This window comes from Buteo buteo, chromosome 27 (genome assembly GCF_964188355.1).
Source record: "Buteo buteo chromosome 27, bButBut1.hap1.1, whole genome shotgun sequence".
NCBI lineage: Eukaryota > Metazoa > Chordata > Aves > Accipitriformes > Accipitridae > Buteo > Buteo buteo.
The window spans coordinates 8808038-8829588 of record NC_134197.1 but is presented as its reverse complement, the minus strand read 5'-3'; the positions used below and the strand labels follow the sequence as shown (position 1 = coordinate 8829588).

At 42.6% G+C, this 21551-nt stretch overlaps 1 protein-coding gene and 1 non-coding gene across 3 annotated transcripts in view; both read left to right on the top strand.

Moving 5' to 3' along the window:
• The first annotated feature begins 366 nt into the window (after nt 1-366).
• TRNAL-AAG (transfer RNA leucine (anticodon AAG)) lies at nt 367-448 on the top strand. The gene has a single exon. It is a non-coding gene; the product is annotated as a tRNA-Leu (tRNA).
• Nucleotides 449-555: 107 nt separating this feature from the next.
• Nucleotides 556-21551, top strand: part of POLR3E (RNA polymerase III subunit E) — a 31865-nt gene continuing 10869 nt past the window's right edge. The window contains exons 1-17 of one of the 2 annotated variants that reach the window (XM_075058290.1): nt 556-661; nt 5164-5244; nt 6393-6443; nt 7744-7821; nt 9938-10053; nt 10373-10455; nt 11184-11291; nt 11789-11838; nt 12139-12258; nt 12828-12913; nt 13947-13991; nt 14076-14167; nt 14945-15065; nt 16642-16723; nt 19178-19237; nt 20259-20416; nt 20704-20768. In XM_075058290.1, the coding sequence (XP_074914391.1) occupies nt 5209-5244; nt 6393-6443; nt 7744-7821; nt 9938-10053; nt 10373-10455; nt 11184-11291; nt 11789-11838; nt 12139-12258; nt 12828-12913; nt 13947-13991; nt 14076-14167; nt 14945-15065; nt 16642-16723; nt 19178-19237; nt 20259-20416; nt 20704-20768 (1351 nt within the window). In that variant the 5' untranslated portion in view covers nt 556-661; nt 5164-5208. Of the gene's footprint in view, nt 759-5163; nt 5245-6392; nt 6444-7743; nt 7822-9937; nt 10054-10372; nt 10456-11183; nt 11292-11788; nt 11839-12138; nt 12259-12827; nt 12914-13946; nt 13992-14075; nt 14168-14944; nt 15066-16641; nt 16724-19177; nt 19238-20258; nt 20417-20703; nt 20769-21551 lie in introns of both variants that reach the window. The other variant, XM_075058291.1, reaches the window with a different exon arrangement.

Sequence of the window (21551 nt, the reverse complement as noted above, 5' to 3'; positions counted from 1 at the left end):
GCGGAGGGCTCGGCCCCAGCCCCAGCCCGGCCCTGCCCTCTGCCGCGCTGTCCCCCCCCGGGTCCCCCGCGGCGTGGGGACGCGCAGGGCGCTGCCCCCTCCCACTCCGTCCCTGGTTGCATTGCACCTGCTTGGAGACAGGGATTTAAAAAAAAAAAAAAAACCACAGTATTTTATTGTGAGGGTGGAAGGGGTGCGGAGTGAGAGCGGTTGCTGGGGACCCGGGCTTGGAGATGGGGGTGTGGGGGCTGCTGAAGGAGAAAAAAAAAAGGAAGGAAAAAAGAAAAAAGGGAGGGGGTGGGGGGGGTGGGTGGGTGGGTGTCTGGTGTGGGGTAAAAGTGGCGGCGAAGAATGTGTTTCCAGGGCGGTAGCGTGGCCGAGCGGTCTAAGGCGCTGGATTAAGGCTCCAGTCTCTTCGGGGGCGTGGGTTCGAATCCCACCGCTGCCAGCGGATCTTTTTCTGCTTCGGGCCGCCGCCTCTGTAGCGCCCCCTGGCGGCCGCGCCGCCGCCCGCGAGAGCATTGTGGGTAGGAGGAGGGCCGCGTCCCCACGTGCCGGCCGGAGGGACACCAACATGGCCGCTGCCTGAGAGCCGCCCGCCGCGCCGCGCACCGCCACCGGGGAGCCGGCGGCCCCGCTGCCCGCGCCGGCCCTCCGCCAGGTAGGCGGCTGCGGCGCCGCTTTTGCTCCTCCCGGGGCCGCGTGGGCGGCGGCGACCCTGCGGGCGGTGGAGGGGGAGGAGCGCGGCCTGGGCTGAGGTGGGTTTTGCCTGTGCGGGGAGGGCGGCGGAGGCGAGACCGTCTGAGGACTTGACACCGCGGGGCGCACCGGGGGCGCGGGGCCGCGGTCGTCCGGGCGGGGCACTGACAGGAACCCACGCGGGTCGGGGTCGCCGTGGCGGGCCCTTGAAGGGAGCGGGCGGGGGTCCGGTGTCAGGCCGCGGCCCCTCGACTCCCCTCACCGGCGGGCCGGCGGGAGCCGGCCGGTCTTCCCGGGGCTGTGAGGCAGCCGCGCCGGCCGGCCCGGGGCCCTTCCCCCCCAGGACTGGCAGCTCTGTGCCTCCCGCCTTGGAAGGGCGCAGGTCACGGGCCAAAGAACGCAGCCGGCCGCCCCTGCCTGAGCATCGGCTCCGCGGGGAGCGTAGCACAGCCCTGCCGGCGCCGGGGGTCGAGGCGCCCGGTCCCTCCTGCTCCGGGGTGGATTTGCTTCATCCCCGGGTTGCATGCGGGTTTGGGCGGTTGGCCGTGGCCTCCCTCCTCAGGTCCTCCTTCCCTGCGCTCCCACTCTGCTGCCAGGCTGCTGTGTCAGGAGAAAGTAGGCACGGAAGTTGCCAGAAATGAAGATGCCGTTGCCAGCTGGGAGCGTTGGGGTGAGCAGGGCCCGCGGCTGAGCCTCTGTGAGGTGGAGCGCTGCCTGCGTGGAAGATGGGGCTTGGCACCATGACCTGCCACGGTCCGGGGCTGCCCCTGTGAGAATTACCACACAGCAGCGAGCATCTTGATCCCTGTGCCTGGCACAACAGGCCTAGCACTTGGCTACATAAACGTTGAGGTGTTAAAGAAAGGTTCATGATTAATGCATAATCTCTTAAATCCTGAAGATGTGCCTCAGTGACATCACCTCCAAAGAGAGGTCCTGGTGCAGAGGAGCCCTCTTTGGGTTCACTACCAGAAGATGACTGTGCAAAGCTGCTTGCAGATGAGCAAAGCAAGGAGAAAATTAAGCAAATAATTGGGTCAAAATTGTAATTACCATAAATATTTGGAACGTGCTTCAGCTTTTTTTGCAGCTTCCATTTTACTGTATGCCATGGGCCACCCTCAGCTAGAGGATTGCTGCTAGGGCTGGGCTGAGAGACCCCCTACAGAAGCAAGTCCAGGTGCCAGAGGAAATTATGGTAGTGATACAGGAGATGGCACTTCTCCCACTTCACTGGTTCATTATCTATACTTTAAGGCATTGGTGTAGCAGGAGCGCCTGGCCTTTCCTGCACTGCATAATTATATGTGAAGAATATTTCAAGTTTCAGTGTTGGCAGTGGGGGGGTCCATTATTACTGACAAATTTAGGTATTGGTAAAATGCTGGACCATTTCTTGCAGGCCTGGCTAAAAGTCTGCATGTGTCAGATGACATGCAGATTTGCAGTTTTTCTTCTTACAGTTATATTAAAAGTCTTTGGTAACAAAATTAAAAAAAGATAGCTCTGGTACCCAAATGCCCTTTTAAGCTCAAACTTAGAGGTAGGATTCAGTTGCTTCATCACTAATTTTTACAGTTCTTTAACCACAGTGTTTTTCTTCATTGGTTCTAAATTGATGATGTTGTAGGCAGCTAATGAGTGCTTTCATTGGTCCTAGTGTTAGTCACATTGCAGGAGAAATGAGAAGATTTGTATTTTTTGCCCTCCTGCAAGGTGTTCTAATGTTCAATGATTCCTACCAATAATTTGCATTATATTTTGATTTGCACCTTAAAGGAAAGTCGTTTTTAAAAGAAAACAATTTTGCCAAAATGAAATTTGAAACTGTTGACCATGTTTGCTATCTCCTAGTGTTTAATTCCATTCTATAACTCTTGTGGTGTCATATATATATATGATGAATATAGAAATGTACACCAACATATATATACTGTAAACATAGAATTGCATCTGCATGCCTTCAGTGAAAGCTTCATTCTGATTCAGAAGATTCCTTCAAGTTGCATGAGTATTACAAATTGTGCTGGGACACACTGCTTCCTATTTATAGACCTGTCATTCTGATACTCCAGTAAAAGGAACTGTAGTCATTCTTCATCCTTAAATGAATAAGAAAAAAATGTAATCTCTGTAATACAACATTTTCCTTGAGTACCGACAGCTGGATTCACAAAGAGATTTCGTGTATCGTTGCGTAAGCAGTGTTAGATGAGGGACCAGAGGCCAGGTCCTTCAGGCTAAGTTTCTCTTTCTCTCCTTAGCCCAGGGAATCTTAATTTATCTTCTGGAAAGTAGAATAACTTTTTCAGGAGAGAGAGAGCAAGCTAGCACATACTTGGCACTCAGGCTGTGAAGAAGGGAAGGGTGGTTCCCAGTCCTCTCGGGGGGGTGAGGAAGGAGGGTATGGACCCAAGTCTTCTACCTTCTGGGTGTTATCACATGTTCTCACACATCTTGAGCATCCTCCCGTCATCAGCTCTGTTCTGAATGAAAATTGCAGTTGTTTCATTTCATGCAGAGCTATCAGACTGGCTTTACATGAGCCTGCTGTGTCAGGCCACCCAGGGGACATGAGCGGAGAAGGCAATATTGGAACTGACAAATCTCTTTTCTTTAAAACAACATATTCATGCATGTATTTCTGTGAGGAACTGAGTGCCTGATTGCAGAAACGGCTCTGATGTCAATCAGGTATCACATACTGACGGTTGTGCAGTAACAGCTCCAGCTTGTGGTTAAGATACTGGCTTTTTGTCATGAAGGTTTTTGCCTTTCTACAAAATTGTTTCAAATATGAATCTGAAATATTATTAAGTGGTAAATTTTGAAATACAGAGGCATGGTGGGAAGAGCCAGGGATATGCTGCTGCATAAAGAAATGGAAAATTCCAGTTCAGTACTGGGAGGGGCACTTTTTTGGTAGTGGAGAACCTATAAGTGAAAAATATGGAATCATACTTCTAGGTGGAATGGCAGAAACAGTGTAAATAAACCAGAGGTGTTGCCTGAATGGAAATTTGTCTGTGTAGTGATGTTAATAACACTCACATCCAGAATGCCTATCCAGCCTCTCTGAAAGGTTTCTTGGGTAGCTGCATGTATATTAACGTGATGTTTTGAGAAGCCTGTCGAAATATACTGAGCTGGTTAAATTGTGTGGTGGCTTGTGTATTTAAAAAAAAACGCCACCATCTTGGATGTAACGTGGATGCTGGCTTCTTTCTTTTACAACCTCTCTATTGCCAGCTGATCCTGGATGCTGCCTCTTTCCCTTCCTCCTCAATGCCAGCTTGCTTCTTTGCTGGACCTCTTATGGAGTAGAAGACAGTGAGGGAGGGTTCCTGAACATAGATCTTATTTGTTTGCCTGATCATCTTTGTTGTTAAAACTTTCCTTGGTCAGTTTGGGAGAGATCTTATTTTTTTATGCCTATTTTGACCAGTACTGGCTTATTAACAGTGTCTTAAAGGATCTGGACTAATTAACATTGTTGCAATGGCATCCCAAATAATTTGTAAATCCTTTTGTTTGATTTCAGCAGGGAAAAACTATTGTTGCTTTAGCTGAGGGATCATTTTTTATTCAAAGGTCTGAACCAGGCATGACACTAACTCCAGCACTGTATTGAACGTGATGACACTTTGTTCTAGAGCACCCGGTCCCCAGTTAATATCAGACTCTTACTTTCTTTGGAGTTGGTTTAGTTACAAAGTAAAATATGTTGTTCTGATGATTTTAAAGGACTCCAAGAAAGGTGAAGGAGCTCTCATTTAGCAGTACAATCTGAAGAGTGGTAGGTCAGGAGACGAGGCTGCAACATATCAGGTAGATGAAATCAAAGTCAGCACATTCACATATAGGAATACTGACTGGCCCCAAGCACAGCGTTTACACAGACTTTTTTCTCCTCTGAGTTTGTTAGCTGGGAGCTTACTCCATTATCTGCTTTCAAGGAATTTTTCTGAGAAGGGAAGCTAGTGAACCATCTGGCCCTGTCACTGACAGTGATGACTGCAGTCACAATTTCAGAGATCACACATGCTGACTGACCAGCCAGTGCACTGTAGATGTGCTGGCTGGAAAACCAGATGCTACCTGTGTGTTATAGTTATGCAGCATGTAAAAGATACATTTTATGCAAGTACAAAAGGCTTGTCTTTCCCTCTATAGAGCACTGATATAGTGCTCTCTTTCTTGCATAACTGCTGGCTTTCAGAAAAGTTACAAGAACTTACCTATTTTTGAGACATTTGCTTGTCTCTTAAATTTGGTGGCAGTCAGTCAAGATTATGGAGTACTGAGGACCTGATCATGCAAACACACACATTCCTTTGAAAAACAGACTAAACAGATTATCACTGAAAGGAACCAAGTTAACTTGGAACAAATACTCTAGGCTACATGTGGTATGCAGCGCAGATGTAATGACTCATGACATTTCTGATTTCTGTTTTCTTTCAGGTTGTGCCAAGGAATAAGCCAAGAAAAAGCTTTTTGTATCCTAGCATGGCAAATGAAGAAGATGATCCAATTATACAAGAGGTAAAAGTGCATTGTGGCAGCAGTGATTGTACATAAGGCTTTTTTAATTATTATTATTGTAGTTCCCAGTGTTCTTACATTGCTGAAATAATGTGTCATCAGCATCAGTGGTCATCTTACAATCAATGACTTGCTCTATGCAAGTAAACATGTTCTGTGGGCCAAGTATATGTCTCATAGTATTTATTTTGCTAAAACAGTGGTGCCCATGTTGGCAGGTTCAGCTCAGGTTTTTCACCCTTTGTAATCTTCTGTGTCAGAAGAGGAACAGAGGTGGGAAACTTGCTTCTACCACTGTGTGTTTCCAGTGATTCTATTGCATGTCTCTGAGAGCTGTAAAAAACTGGAATGACTTTGATGAGTTCAAATATCTGTTAAGTATGAAGCTAAAATGTTTCATGCTTTCTGCTAAAACAATCAGTTGTGTTCTGATTCTGGGCTTCTTTAAAGGACTGCTACGTCCCAAAGAGCAGCCACAGTGTCCTGTTCACTTTATGTCTGAATTTACACACCAGAAGTACAAGGAAGGGCAAGTTCATAAGAAGGAGAAAAGCCATGAGAAAAGGAGTGGGAATTGTTAGGAGTCTATCTAAAGGTATTTAAACCAGCAGCTTCTGTATCTGATATTCATGAAACATCTGTGGATTTTCAGTGCTGTTGGCAAAATGCTAATATTGAATAGGATTTGGGATGTCAGTGTCTCTTGTCTAATTTAGAAAGATTTTATGACAAAATACTAGTAATGAAGTTACCTTTCAGTCATACTGCCAAAGAAAGAACTTCCTCCTCTTTCTATAATTGCGATAACAGATTCACTTCAGCCCTTTGGAAAAAAATTTTCCTCTTGCATTTTGTATTTGTTTGCCAAGTTTCCTTAGAAGAAAGCTAAGGAAAGCTAGAGCCACTGTCTGCTGCCTAGGCATAGTTGGGGTTTTTTGTTTGTTTTTTAAAAAGGCTGACTGCAGAATTTCATGTCAAAATCAGCAGAGAGGAGACCTTTGACAAGAGAGTCATGAAGGTGGTTTATGTTAGAATTTGTAATGAAAAACTAAAATTGTCAGTATTTGAGCTCTAGGGATTGTACTTTTATCTGAAGCTCCTTCAATTACAGCTGGCATCTGATGAAAGTTGTTTGTTCTGCTTTTTAGATTGACGTGTTCCTGGCCAGAAGTCTACTGGAGAAGCTGTATCTGTTTCAGGTATTTCAGTTAACTTTTATGCAGTGATAGTTTGTTTAAAATAAATTCAAAGAGCAGTAACTTTCCTTACTGCTTCAGCCTGCCAAGATCTTGGATATAGGCAAGCCTGTTTGGGTCTGAGTCAGTTGAAATATTTAGTATTAAATCATTGCCAAGAGAGGAGTGGTCATTTATGACACAGATTTGTCATTAAATCACTCCCTTTAACCACCCTAAGGGAATGCTTTTAGTAGATTATGTCTTTTTATCATGGTTTGAATAAATTGGCACTCTCTTAGCCATTTTCTGTCATCACTGATTTCTGCCATCTTTACTAAACAAACATTTCTTTAGGACTGGCCCTATTTAAAATGTCATCAGTATTCATAATTTAGTGTGAGTCGTCAGAAGAACCCCCTTGTTTTGTGGAGATAAAACTAACTAGTGATTGAAGGTGGAAATACCTTAGGAAGGTAGAGGTCTATTTTCCATTCTACCACTGAATTTCTCTAATCATTTTATCCTTGTGATTCACTTTTCCCATCTGCAAAATGGGAAGTCTTGAGGCTGTCGGATGAAATGGTCATTATAAACCAGTGATGCCCACTGCCTCTTGTACAGATCCTCTGCATGGCACGTGCCAGCAGAGCACGGCCGGAGACAGGCTATGCAGCCTTGCCTCTGGGATACCCCCAGTTGCTCCATGTCAGGAGTGAGCACTGGTTAGTCCTGGGACCTGTGGGTGTTCTGGAGAAATGGCAGCTCAGAGCAGGATACTGCTATGGCTGGAAGATTTCATTTGGATACCACACTGTCCTCTCAGCATTCCCAAATGGTTCAGAAGAGAGACCCATGTGACTAAACCTGGGTCTGGTGTCCTGAGTAGCTACGTGTGGCCCATGTCCTGTAAGCTAACGCTACTTGTGTAAACCAACAAATACTTTACTTTTAGGTAATAACTCTCCAGAGAGTTAATGCTGAGGGATGGGGTTTTAATTGCTTCTAACACTTCCTTTTTCTGCTGGACTAATGTGTGGTACCATTTTCCTGCATTACAGTTTATTGTGGTGTGTAGGGGGCAGGAAGGGGTTTGTGTAGTGACAAAGGCAGAGGACTGGGGGGAAAGCAACAGGCTTTCTAGGTCATACTCCCAAATCCCCTGATGACTCACAAATCAGTCAAGTAATTTCTTTTCTTGATGTCTTGTATCCATCTGGCAAATGGATCTACATGTGAGGGGACAGGGAAGATTGAGTTAATTTCTGTGAAGTTCTTTGATCTTTAAATGAAGAGGGTTTTATGAAATGGGTTTGTTTTCCAGTATCCTATTCGTCCAGCTTCCATGACGTATGATGATGTTACACATTTATCAGCGAAGATAAAACCAAAGCAGCAGAAGGTTGGTCTTCATTTGAGTCCTGTCTGTAAAAGTTGTTTTACGTTGTGCAGAATGTACTTAAGAAAAGCACATTGTGCTATTAAGCTGTTATAACTACGCAACTACTTGCAGGACCAGATCTCTGTGCTTGGAGGTATGGGGGAGTCTTTCATTGTGTCTGTAAAGTAGAGTTTAGAGTAAGAGTAGTTTATAAAGAGAGGAATTCAAGTCATGATGGAAAAGCCACTCTTTTAATGTAAAACAGAGTCACTCAGGGAAACATAGTTACTAATGCTCATTCAGTCTGTAGGTGCTTGTGCTAATACAGCTTGATTTAAGAGGTGTTTACAATGTTCAGAAAAGGGTTGAGCTTTGGAGGCGTGCTCTGTCTTTCAGTGTCAGTGCAGGTCTTGATTTCTCTCTCGTCTGGCTGTGAATCAGCAGCAGCCCTTTTGAAATCAGTGGGGTTGTATAGGTAGTGAAAATATAGCCAAAGCTAGAATGATTGCACTTGCTTGCAAATGTATCCCAAAACCGTGGCTATGATTTTAAAATGCCTGTCCTGGTTTTGGCTGGGATAGAGTTGATTGTTTTCCTAGTAGCTGGTACAGTGCTATGTTTTGAGTTCAGTATGAGAAGGATGCTGATAACACTGATGTTTTCAGTTGTTGCTCAGTAGTGTTTAGTCTAAAGTCAAGGATTTTTCAGCTTCTCATGCCCAGCCAGCGAGAAAGCTGGAGGGGCACAAGAAGTTGGCACAGGACACAGCCAGGGCAGCTGACCCAGACTGGCCAAAGGGGTATCCCATACCATGTGACATCACATCTAGTATATAAACTGGGGGTGGGGGTGGGGGATTGCCACTCGGGGATTAACTGGGCATCGATCGGCGGCTGGTGAGCAGTTGCACTGCGCATCATTTGTATATTCCAATCCTTTTATTATTACTGCTGTCATTTTATTAGTATTATCATTATTAGTTTCTTCTTTTCTGTTCTATTAAACCATTCTTATCTCAATCCACGAGTTTTACTTCGTTTCCCGATTTTTTCCCCCATCTCATTTGGGTGGGGGGGGGGGAGTGAGTGAGCAGCTGCGTGGTGCTTAGTTGCTGGCTGGGGTTAAACCACAACAATGCCTTATCTAAAAATGCAGAAATAGATGTCTGTGATACTAGGATTTTGTTCTGGGAAGTGTTTAAGGAGAGTGCTTGTGTGAACTTTGGAGTTAGGATGCATGTTGTGTTCAGGAAGTCTTCTATTAAAATTAGCAAACATTTGCATTGTAAGCCCTGTGCAGACTTGTAAATCTGCTGTCTCATCCAGGGACTTGTAACTAGTTCAGTTTATGAGTGATGTAAAGGGGAAGAAAAAATGAGGCAATAGCTGTGATACACAAATTTATATCGAATAAATATATGTATATATGTGGCTCACCCTGAGGAAGAATATATACTGTATTATTATAGTATATAAAGAGAAATGCTATGCAGGAAAATGTTTATTTTTGAACACTTGTCTGAAGTTTGAAGTTTGAGAGGGGGAATAGTTCTTGTAACTAAAAGCTTGGAGCTTGTTTCTGTGCTTTGACCACTGTAAATCAGGAATAACTATGAAGTCAGTGGTAAGTGCTGCAGTCTCAAACTTAGCAGAATCGAGGCCTTTGCCTCTGAAGAGGACATAGTTTGTACTGCTTTGTACCCAAACTGGAAGGAAACATACCTTAAGTTTGAGAGATTCTGAGTGGACCCTCAGTGATGGGGAGGCTTGAAGGATATTGCTTGTGCACTTGATCTGTACTGGTAAGTAAACTAGACTGATAATGTAGTGGAAGGTATCCAACAAAGTGAAGGTGTTTTTCAAGGCTGCCTAAAGAACTCTTGTTTCTCTGCTCTCATTCATTTACATGGGAGTTTATGTATCTCTAGCTTATTGTTAAAATGTCACCATCCTACAAAAACCCATGTATATGCTCAGCTTTATGCATGAGAATTGCCCTGTGAATTTGAATGATGCTGCTTATTTATTTAATTTGCTGTAAACCTATGGAAATGTTAGCAAATGTGGGATTGAATTTTAATTTATATGTTTGGGGTTCTGCCATGGTAATTAGTTGTCTTTCCTTTCATATTATTTAGGTTGAACTTGAAATGGCCATTGATACTTTGAATCCTAACTACTGTCGCAGCAAGGGAGAACAGATTGCTCTCAATGTAGATGGCACGTGTACAGATGAAACAAGTACCTATTCCTCGTAGGTGTCCTCTTTGCCTTCATTTCCTTTTTGTGGTGAGCATAGATATATGTATGTCCACCAGGGCTTCAGGGAAAGGTGAGAACAAGTGGCTGTACAGTCTTGGGGGTGCTTTGGACACTGTTATATAGCAAGTATTCTTGGAAGTAAGCTACGTTCTTTGGTGTGCTCCATGAATTCTGAATTGCAAACAGAAAGATGGGTATGTATATTTGCTGCAGTTGTTGTTATTCTGTTTTTAGAATTGATTTCAGACCTTTAACATCTCTATGCCACATTGCCTGTAGAATACAATCTCACAGCATTCATCTGTCTGCAGGAAGCTGATGGACAAACAAACTTTCTGCTCATCGCAAGCTGCGAGTAACGTTTCCCGCTATGCAGCTGCTGTTTATAAAAAAGGTAAGTTTCTTCTGCTTAGTGCTCCCATCTGTGAAACATGCTCATTTCAGGGTTAAAATACGACCTATTTGTTCTTTTTTTTTCTCAGCCTAGGTTTTAATTGACTGATGTGTCTTTAAAGCAAGGAAAATTTTTCCTTGTCAATGTCCCTGGAGTCCTTGAGAAGGTCTAGCAAAATTGTAGATATTATATAAGAACACTGTGGGTTTGTAGATGGCTCCAGGATATTAACAGTGCATGGTGGCCTGAAATAATATACATTTGCAGCATAAATTTATCATCGTTATTTATATTACTATCTACATCTAATTGTGTCTATCTCATTTTCCAGTTCAGCACTTTTTGCCCCTCTCTTGTCTCCTCATGCCATCACAGAGTTTTGATCTGATCATCATTTGAGATGAAAATATATAGATTGTCTTCAGTGATGACTATCAGGAGTCTCCTGAACTATAGGTCAGGTCTGAGATAGAATGTAGCTCTCTGCAAGATCTGGTTTCAGCACAAAAACAAAAGTAATATAAATAGGTCTTTGTCTTTCATACTCCCTTGAAATCCTGAGCACTGGATTAATTTTTTCACTTCAATCCCTTTCTACATTTTACTGTATTAAATATTTATGTTTAATTGAAGCTGTGCCTTTACAGAGATAGGGAGATAATGAAAAGTGCTGTCCTTGTGCAGTGGAAAAAAAACAATTTAAATCAATGTTACTTCTTTATTTTCAGGTGAACTTCACCTGACTCCACTACATGGAATTCTTCAGCTGAGGCCAAGCTTCACCTACTTGGACAAGGCTGATGCAAAACACCGAGAAAGAGAAGCTGCTAATGAAGGTAAATGCTCCATGAGTTATGTTTTCTTTTGGGAGGTGAGATAGAAGTTATCTCTATAATTTTACTGATAAGAGTCATTATATTCTGAAAGTGTTTATTATTATTTATTATTATTATATTATATATACTGATTATAAGTTCTCAGATTATTACGCTGAGCTTATTTTCAGTGTAGCTGCATAAATGGTTTTGTGGGCACAGCATGGGGGATTGGCAGAGGGATAGGAGATGGTGGGTTGTGTCACAGGGCAGCAGTAGGGAGTGTGTCACCACTGCCACTGAAAAGTTGCACACTACAAAGCTCATGGGAGCAGGATCTCCTATCATAGGAGCAGTGTGGTGCTGTCATACATTGCGTAGCTTGGCAAGCTGGGATTGAACCCATGGTTATGTAGTTCCTAGTACCACTTTCTTCCTGCATGGGTCCCCAAACTGTAACAGATTGGCTTTGGCTCTTCTATTGCAGTGGTGTGTTTATTCTGTTGTGTTTTTGGCAGGTGGTGATTCATCCCAGGATGAAGCTGAAGATGATGTTAAGCAAATTACTGTATGTTTAAATTTCCTTTTTATGATAGTTCAGGCAACAGTTCACAAGAAAGCATGACAATTCACACCCAAATAAAAGGACAGGAAACCTCAGCTAGTCCTGGTGACCCTGGGCTTGGGTGGGGGGGGAAGCAAGATGGACTTGCCCTTGTTACACAAGCATAAAGATGGCACTGACAGCAAGGCATGATTCATTTGAGCTAGGGCCCCTAGTTTCTGTTACTTATGTACCAAATAAATAATGCAGGTGTTTTGTTTTGAGGGTTTCAGGGCTGTATTTAATGATACCCAAATCTTCTAGGTACGATTTTCCCGCCCTGAGACTGAACAAGCTCGTCAACGACGTGTTCAATCCTATGAGTTCCTGCAGAAGAGACAAGCAGAAGAGCACTGGGTTCATCTGCATTATTATGGCTTGAAGGTAGGTGTGTGCTGGCTGCTGAGGCATCTGAGGCTGAAGGCTCAGCCAAGTCTAGAACTGTTTTTAAATCTGGACCCATGGGAATCAGGGAATTATGAAAAGAGAATGAAGAAAAGTAGGTCTGTAGGCCTTAACAGACTCTACAGTGCCTACAGTACCTCCTCTGCTGGATAATGCTTTGAGATCTGCATGGTGGAAAAGGTTTAAAACTGAGAGCTGGACAAACATAAAGGGGGGGTCTGAGTATGAGAATCACTCAGGTCTTGGATTATGAACTGGATTTTGTGAAAGACTTGTGTAACCCAGTCAGTTGAGTGTCAGAAATCCTGTTTGTCTGACCTGCATGCATGTCTGTCGGCAGATTTCAAAGTCATAGCAACAGAAATGTTCCCACATCATGTGAGCATTGTTCAAGAAAGTGAAAGCAGAACATTAGTTAGTGAGGTGGAACGCTTGAATGGTGCAGTAATGACAGGGTGGTCACAGTTTGGAGTGAGCAATCCAGCTCTCTGGCATTTTGTATGTTTTCCATATGTGGTAGTGACTCTTTGTTTTTTCTATATCTCCAGGATAGCCGTTCTGAACACGAGCGCCAGTATTTATTTAGTCAAGGTCATGGCCTTGCTGAAAACACGGAATTAATTAAATCTCCCAGGTAATGGTTTTGATGGTTCCCTACAGAAACTGCAGTAATTTGTTGGGATTATTTTCAGGGTAATAAGCAGGTATATTCTTTAAAAGTCTGCTGTTTGATAATTCTATCCATGATAAAAATGGAATAGTTTAAAAAATACAGAAACAAACTTCAACTTATTCAGGTTGCTTTCTTTGTTTTCCTGTACTCTGAGAGTAAAACTAGTTGTATTCACTTGGGATTGTAGCCTCTTGTACATTATCACAACCCTGCATTATTGGGACTGCAAGTACTGTAAAGGAAAAGTAAAAGAAAAGCTCCTGGTTAAAATAAATTAAAACACTGAAGCCAGTAACTTCCATTGTTAGCAAATCTTATAAAACTTGTTTTTGTGATTTGTGAGACATACTGGAAACTTGTTCAGTTTTGTTTCTTGGTGACCGCAGCTATACAGGAATCTTCCCATGATGCAGTCAATACTAATGCTTTGCTGTAATCTGATACAACCATGGCCAAGTAATAGGAAAGTGGCACTCTCTCTCTGTTTAGTGGTGTGGATACGTTTTTCTTAACATTTAACGTCTTAGTGGAACAGTGCTAGGTGTTCTGAGAAGTCTTTTGGATCTGATTCTTTCTTCACAGACACTGGTAGTTACATGGGCGGAGAAGACTTTTTGCTTGTTGCTGGCCTGATTCTTTCTGTCTACAGGACTTCACATTACCCTTCTTACTGCCGTGTCAGAGCACCTGTGTTTAATGTATTTACTCTTGCAGTTCCTCTGTTTGGACATCTCTTCTGTACAGAAGAGCTGGGATTCTGACTCCCATTTATTTCGTACCTTCTCTTTGGGCAGATGAATGTCAATAGCTTTTACTAGTACTGAATTTACAGAGGAAGATGGGAGAGGAAAGGGAAGAGCTCTCTCTTCAGGCTTATATTTGTTTTGTAGATACACACAAGTGGGATTGCTCTAAGCAAGAAATAACTTTAATGTACTTAAACCTGGGAAGTCCCGCGACAAGCATTTTAAGGATGTGTTTTCTTTTCTTCTAGTGAATATTTAATGATGTTGATGCCTCCAAGCGTAGAGGAAGAGAAGTAAGTGTTTGTACAGAATGTTCAAAGTCCGTATTGGCTGGATGCTCTTTTTCATGGGCTGCAAATCTTCTTGTTTACCTGCAGTGACAAACCAATGGCTCCAAGCAATGTGCTTTCTATGGCCCAGCTGAGAACTTTACCCCTTGCTGATCAGATTAAGATCCTGATGAAGAATGGTTTGTAGCTTTTGTAATACATTTGCACTTTACTTTGTGACTTCTAATTGCCTTAGATGAGGTACCTTTCCTAGTAGTACCAGTTCTGTCACCCCACCAGACAGTCTGTCTGGCTCTCGTTCTGTGAAGAATCCAAATCCCGAGCCTTTCCTTAAGAAGACCTGCTGTGCAGGGATGAGCAGTTAGCAGCAGATCTGACTGTTGATCTGTATGTTTGCAGTCAAGTTACTCTTAGAATAATTTCTAATCTGATGATAGCTTTCTGGATACATCTATTTCAGCAGGTATCTCCTGGAATGTGGGGTCTGAACATGAATCATAAGTTGAAGGTTAATGCAACAAGCTGCACTTTGGCATTTTCTGGGAGGTTTTCAGTAATAAGCACTTCATGAGTGTCATCTAGGAATTGTATTTTTTTTCTTCAGAGTTGCTATCTGATGAGAGCAAATCCTGAGGACTTTGCCTCAGGAGCTTCCTGTCTTGTCAGGTATCTCTGTTTCCAAATATTGCCAAAGGCATAGATTTATTTTATTGATGCATTAATTTGGGACCAGTTAAGCTAATCAACTGTGATGCATCACTAGCAGGTATTTTTAGAGCAGAGGATGACTGTAGTGCAGGGGGGGGACTTAGTAGAACTTAGGTTTTGGGTTTTTTCTAAGGTATAGATTTGACCATGAACTTCAACATGAATCATAGTATCCTAGATTTATAAATCTATGTCTGTATCACGTGCACTGAAGAAACCCTTAATCTGGTGTGTATTTTGTCTTTCAGTGAAGGTCATGCCATTTGCAAATCTGATGAGTTTGCTAGGCTCTGGGACTGACTCTACGGCAGTTCTCCGCTGTATACAGCAGGTGGCAATGCTGGTCCAGGGAAACTGGGTGGTGAAGAGGTATGGCTGGTCTTTGTTACTGGGACATGTTTTTTTGCTTTAAGGAGAGGATCAGAACAATGGATTTTATGTACTCATCTTCCTTGTGTCCCACAGTAGCCATGTTCTTAATTCACAGTACTGTAAAATCTTGATTTATTGTTTGGTCCTTTTTAGTGCAGTCAGATATTCAAAATTTGAAGGGTTGATGTTAAAGGGTAATACCTTAGTACCTACACCAACTAAAATTATGGCTGAGCAGTGATGTAATCTGTATTTGCATTTGAGTTATGTTAGGTTTTTGATATTGTCTTCACTCATGTTCTTTTGTGGGAGGACTGCCCTGAATTCTTCCAGAGATTAGTATCAAATATAAACACAGAAAATGAAACCAATGTCAGCTATAGTATTTCTTAGCTAAATTCAGTCAAAGAAAGATCTTTGTGCAGTCATCTTGCTGTTCATCAGTGGATGCTGCTCTTGTCAGCTGAAAGCTACCCTCTAGAAGGCATTACCCGCTTAATAAATCAAGCGTGGTGTGCTGAGTGTACCACATGAAATGGATTCTGTATCATCCTCCTGTTTATTAGGATAAAACATCCCACTGGGAATTGAAGTCTAAAGTGCAGTATGATTTTTTTTACCTGGGTGGAGCACTGCATGCGGAGAATTATAGTCTCTGAAATAGCTCTCTGTGTTAAGATGAGTGGCACCAGCTACTAGTCCAAGTCTGTTAGCAGGATGTGTTTCAGCTATTGTGATACAGGCCTGTGTTAACAATGTGAACAGTTTTTACAGCAACCCTTGCTGTCCCTCCAGCCATTCCAGAAGGAAGCTGGAAGCAAGTTAAGAGACAGTATATTAGCATTCAGATTGTTTTTATGTTGTAGCTGATTCTTTGCTACTAGTCCGAGAAGGATGCGTGTATCTCTAGGAAATGTGGCATATTTGGGATGGTTGGGCACAGAGCAGCGCATGCACGCATCAGAGCTTTGAATGTAGAAGGGACCCATTTCTTTGGCCTGGGTAGGATCAAGATCATGAACCGGGGCTGCCTTGAGGCCTTGGAGAGCATGCTAACAAATGTCATCCAGTTGGTCTTGCAAGCAGATGAGGACACAGGGTAGTGTTGGTCTCAGGGCTGTTTGGTTCGAGCATGATGTTTTGTAGTATTGTTCTCTTAAGCCCTTGATTGCTGGGAACGAAATAAAAAAACCTTATGTCCATACATCAGCATTTTGGCTAAATGCTGCCTTCAAGGCTGCATACCAGGTTAGCCTAAGCATTTCTTAGGATCATCCTGGTCTTGTTTACGCTGATCCCAGGGAGGATAGGCTTTGCAAGAACAAAGTAGAGCTTGTACCTGTGTTGCACACATCTGCTAGCCACAAGGCTATGCTTTGCTGGTGTAAGCCTTTTTGCACTAGTGTAATTGCAGTGGTGTAATTACACCAATATTAATTCCTTTAATGAAAACCATGCTTTGGATAAAGGTATAATTTAACTGCAGAACAGGGAGGACATGTTTGTTAATTTTCACCAATGCCATTTTTCTAGAGTACCTAGTAACTAATCTGTCTTCCTTTTTAATTAACAGTGATGTCCTCTACCCGAAAGATACTTCTAGTCCACATAGTGGAGTCCCTGCAGAAGTGCTCTGTAGAGGAAGAGACTTTGTTGTAAGTATAAAAATATTTGTTTTTAAAGGAAAACGTAGGTGAAGTTTGCCTGAGAGGCCATGGCATTGCAAAACTCTGCTGCTCTACTGCAATAAGGTGTTTCCTCCAACAAAATTATTTGTACTTTTAATCCTGAAGGTGTTGTTACTCGTCTGTCATGGGAGCGTTGGCGTAGATTGACATTGTGGCTGTCTGGCAGGTTCAAATCATCTGTCATTAATAGTATTCATCCCTTTCTAATACGTGCTGTAGAGCCACTATCACATAGCCCCCACAATGCAGGGCTTACAGAAAAGCCAGGACTGGATAATAAAGTGCTTGTTTCTCCAGATATATTTCCATGGGGTCAGGACTGTGAGGTCTCAGGAGGGCAGTGTGGGTAAGCCTTGTGCTCCCTGAGCATGTACTGTTGATCTTTAAAAAGGACTTTATTCTCCAGGGCTGCTAATCAGTGAAAGGACTCTGTTCCCAGGCACCTTTTGTGAGCAGTAGCCGCACATGGAAGTTGAAATGAATACAGGTCTTGTAAACACACACGTAACCACAGCAAAAGGGAACAACCTCTGCATTGTGTTTATTTTCACTAACCATGGAAAGAATTAAGTTCCTAAGTGGTTCCTAAGTTCATATTCAGTTTATGGCTTCCACCCCATCAAAGAGAAGCTGACGAGTGCATTGCTCTCATTTTTTTCAGTTAGACCTGACTGTTCCCCTTGTTTGCAAAGTTTGTTTATGAGATTTAGCTCTGAATAGGAGCATGCGGTGCAAGAGACTTTAAGGATATTACAGTACTAGTAGAAGATAAAACTGATGGTGATTGAAACTGACTTTTTATTGTGACTTGATGTCAGCCCAAGACACTGCCATATGGAGACCTGGATTCAGGTGTGACCCAGTGACATAAGTCTTTAGGACACAGCAGATTAGGTGACACGTCATGTGTAAAGTTCTAGGGACCAGAAATTATTATGTTCAGTTAAGTAAGCGGTAGTGTTTTAGCGATTAAGATGTAAAGATACATTACTTTCATTTGAATTATGTTAAATACACCTTGCATGAGAAATGGATTGGTGATAATCTTAAAGGCAAGTAATTTGCTGATTAGCTCTACAACAGGGAAAAAGTTAAAATGTTAGAAAATAGAAAGCATTGGTATTTCTGGCTCTCAGATGAAGTGAAATGTCTGGTCATAAGGCTCAGAAATAGTGTGTAATGCTGTATTGCATCTGTGGAGAAAATGTGTTCTAGCTTAAAAAGTGAACTTTATTTCCCTGTATGTATTTGTCTAAAGTAATTAATAAGGATAAAAAATATTTATGGCCACCATATTTTAGTGTCCACCTGTTCCATGCCATACTTTGGGGAGAAGGAAAAGTAGTTTTTGTCTTTTCTGAAAGCTTCTGTTTTTTCCCCAGATTCTCACATAATAAATTCAGAGGACGTGAGTACCATTGGCTCTAGCCAAGGGTAAAGGGCCTAATGAGAAATGGCTGCCTCAGAGTTCTGTGCAAGGAGAGCTGATTGATCTACTTCCTTTGGACAGCAGCTTCCTGTGCTTTAAAACAGAAATGCCTTGTGCCCTAAAGTGAGCGTGGTGGTTTTGTGTGTTTGTGGGCAGAGAGAAGCTGAATCAGAGAGAAGGATGCATAGATGACATTGTAGGGCAGGAAGAAATTGGCAGTAATGAGATTTTGAATTCTTCACAACATTATTAATACACACAGACTAAAAGAGGTTGTAGTTTATTTAAATGGAGACAGGAAGAAATCAAAGGGGTGTTCAGACATTGTTCTGCCCAAGTCCTCATGTATCCTGTTAACCTGCTCTCAGCAGCTGCCTCTCAGGATGTTAGACCTTAGGAGCTGCTCTGCAGAGCACCTAGCTTTTCCATTAACTGGGGACAAGTATGTGAGTGACAGGCCATCTTGGCATAGCTATAAGTGACTGTGATGTGCACTGAAGAAGGGAACGGGTGCTTTCTAGGGGGCTGTGTGCTGCAGAAAGGCAACAGTCTTCAGCCTTTACAGCCCCCTGCGTTAACAGAAATGGATGAAGAGTTTATTTAGGTTGATGATTAGGTATGTGAGAAGCAGAGCCTCAAGTGTGACTTCTGGAGTACCAGCATCACTGCAGTGGATTTTTTTTTTTTTTTTTTTTTGGAAGCTAAATGGAGTTTGAGTTCAAGAGATTCTTCGTAGCTTTTGTAGTCACAGGTTCATCAAGGCAAACCATGGACTCTCAAAGCTTTTGATACTGTGTTCATGGCTATTTGAGACCAGAAGAGTCCAGAAAGTGTTTTCCCACTACCTGGCTGAGAATCGCCTACTTCCACATTCTTGAAAGGAATGGGGTTTCCATTTTTCTGGTAACATCATTCAACAGGGTCATTACTACAATTTCAGTAAAGCAACTGCTAAATACAGTTACTAGGTTTTTCTCTTGTTCCCTTCTTAGATGTGGAAGTTCACACAGGACCGCTGGGTTGTGAGAAAGGAAGTGGCAGCAGTTACAAAAGTGAGTGATTTTTTTTTTTCTTTTTGTTTTTTATTCCTAAATCAGAAGTTGGTGATACGTGTTGCACATTGTCCGTAGGTTGGTAGTGGGTGCTGCTGCAAGCCTTTTCTAAAGTTCACAGTGTCTGCATTACTGCTGACTTGCAGTGTTGCTCACCAGGCATGCCTTCACTTTGGAACAGGTAGGTATAGATACATACTCTTTTTACAGACATTTTGAGCAGCTCCCACAGTTACCATAACTCCACAGGATATGACTGGCCTTGTCGCTGAGCCACTGGAATGCATCTTGTCCTCTCATCTGTTTCAGTGGAAAGCCAGACACAGTTTGAATTAAACTGACTGATCGTGCACCAAAGCAGATGAGTGCTTGTGCAGTCCACACTAGCTGCTCTGCTTTGGGTGTGTTAGAAAAGAGCAACTCTTCTGTCACCATTTGCCAGTTGTCAATATTGAATAAAAGCTTTAAAGCAACTCAGGCACCTGAATATTTTGTTAAAACTGGCAAATGAATGAGAAACATTAAGTAAAGAGGACAAAAAATAATTTCCTTAAAATGCTGTAAAACGATAAAACATGAGTCAATTTATGCACAGACCATCTATTTTTGGAATGTAAGATCCAGTGCCGCTTAAAAGCTGTGCATGTGTAGGTGCAGCATGTTTGACCTGCAGCTCTAAAATAAGATTGACATTGTAGAATATGCTTCTCTTCACAACAGAGTCTTTTCATCTCAGTTTGGAAACTCCCTTTTCTTCACAAAACATGCCATGAGCTATTTGACTCTCAGGTGATTAATTACCACTGCTCTCTGAAGTCCTGTGCTTTTAACATTGTGTGAAAGTGTTGGTGCTGCAGAGAAGGATGAGTATCTCTGACTTAGCTGGGTGTGTATTCATGGAGGTGCCCCATACATACCAAATCAGTCCAACTCTTCTTGTCTCATGGAACAATGCCCATTGCTGCATATGTCCTATGTAAATTGACTTCCATATTATTTATGCTTTTGCTTTTTCTTTTAGCTTTGTCCAGAAGATGTGAAAGACTTCCTAGAGCACATGTCTGTGGCAAGAATAAACAAAGGTTGGGAGTTCATGCTGCCTTATGATGAAGACTTTGTTAAGAAGCATCCAGATATAGTTCAGAGGCAACATATGCTGTGGATGGGCATTCAGGCCAAGTAAATGACTTGTTTTATTTTGGGGAATAAGCTAAAAACAGGGAACTATCTTGTACAAAGTTTCTGTAGACATTGATAGATAATTTGATCTGTATTGCCTCGAAGGTTTCCCCCTCACAGTCACCAGGCAGTGGTGTGGTGGGGGGTGTCACTGCATCATTCAAGTCATTCCTGTTCCTTGGCTCCCTGGAGACATTGAGTGTTCTAGTTAATGGCCAAAGCTGGCATGGCTGCATGCAGGCATAACAACTGAAACTGTCTTGGTATATTTTATCTTTGTCTTTCAGATTAGAAAAGGTCTATAATCTCTTAAAGGAGCACTTGACGCCAAAGAAACAAGAGGCACAATCAGGTAAATGGAATTGTGCTTGGATCATCTTGAAGCACATGCATCAATCCATATTCCTGGGTGATGTTTTGGAGTTCCTCTTTGGTTTTGAACGTGGTGGGAACTGGCCTTGTTTTGTTTAATATTTTCCCATTCTTTTGATTTCCTTTGGATTATTTGAGACAGATCTTGGTCTGTACTAACAACACTGATGTTGGGGTGACACAAGCTTACTGTAGCATCCTCATAGCAGAGCACAGAGGATTCCTTGGCACTGGGGACTTGCCATTTGATGGTGTAAAATCAGCTGGTTCTCTTATCAACTTCTTCATTTAAAGCAGCTTGTGTGGTGTAAGGGTGTAAGCAGCTCCTGAAGAGAGGACAGGGCCAGTGCATAAGTAATTCTCACCTCTCAGTTTGCGAGTTAATGTGCAGGAGGTGATTTTTTTTTGTTGTTTCGCCTGATTTGTACTGGGCTCTCTGTCCTGTGGTTGAGGGGTGAGCAATTAATGAAGAATGTGTTTGGCAGGGGGCTGTAAGGAGGTGTGAAGCTGTCTCTTTTTGATGTCCTTCTCCACCATGGATGCCAGTGAGAATATTAAAGTAGCTGCTCCAGAATTTTAAAAGATTGTGAAAACTTGAGATTCCAGAGAGTTTTAACTAGGTATTTGGCTCATTGCCAGACACTGGAGCCAATGAAGAGTATAAGCAGAACTGACAAATGAGCATATGAATCCATTTCAATACCCTGTGTCTGATCTGCTTGGAAGGATTAGGTGTTGGGTTATTTGGAGAGGATTAGCGAGC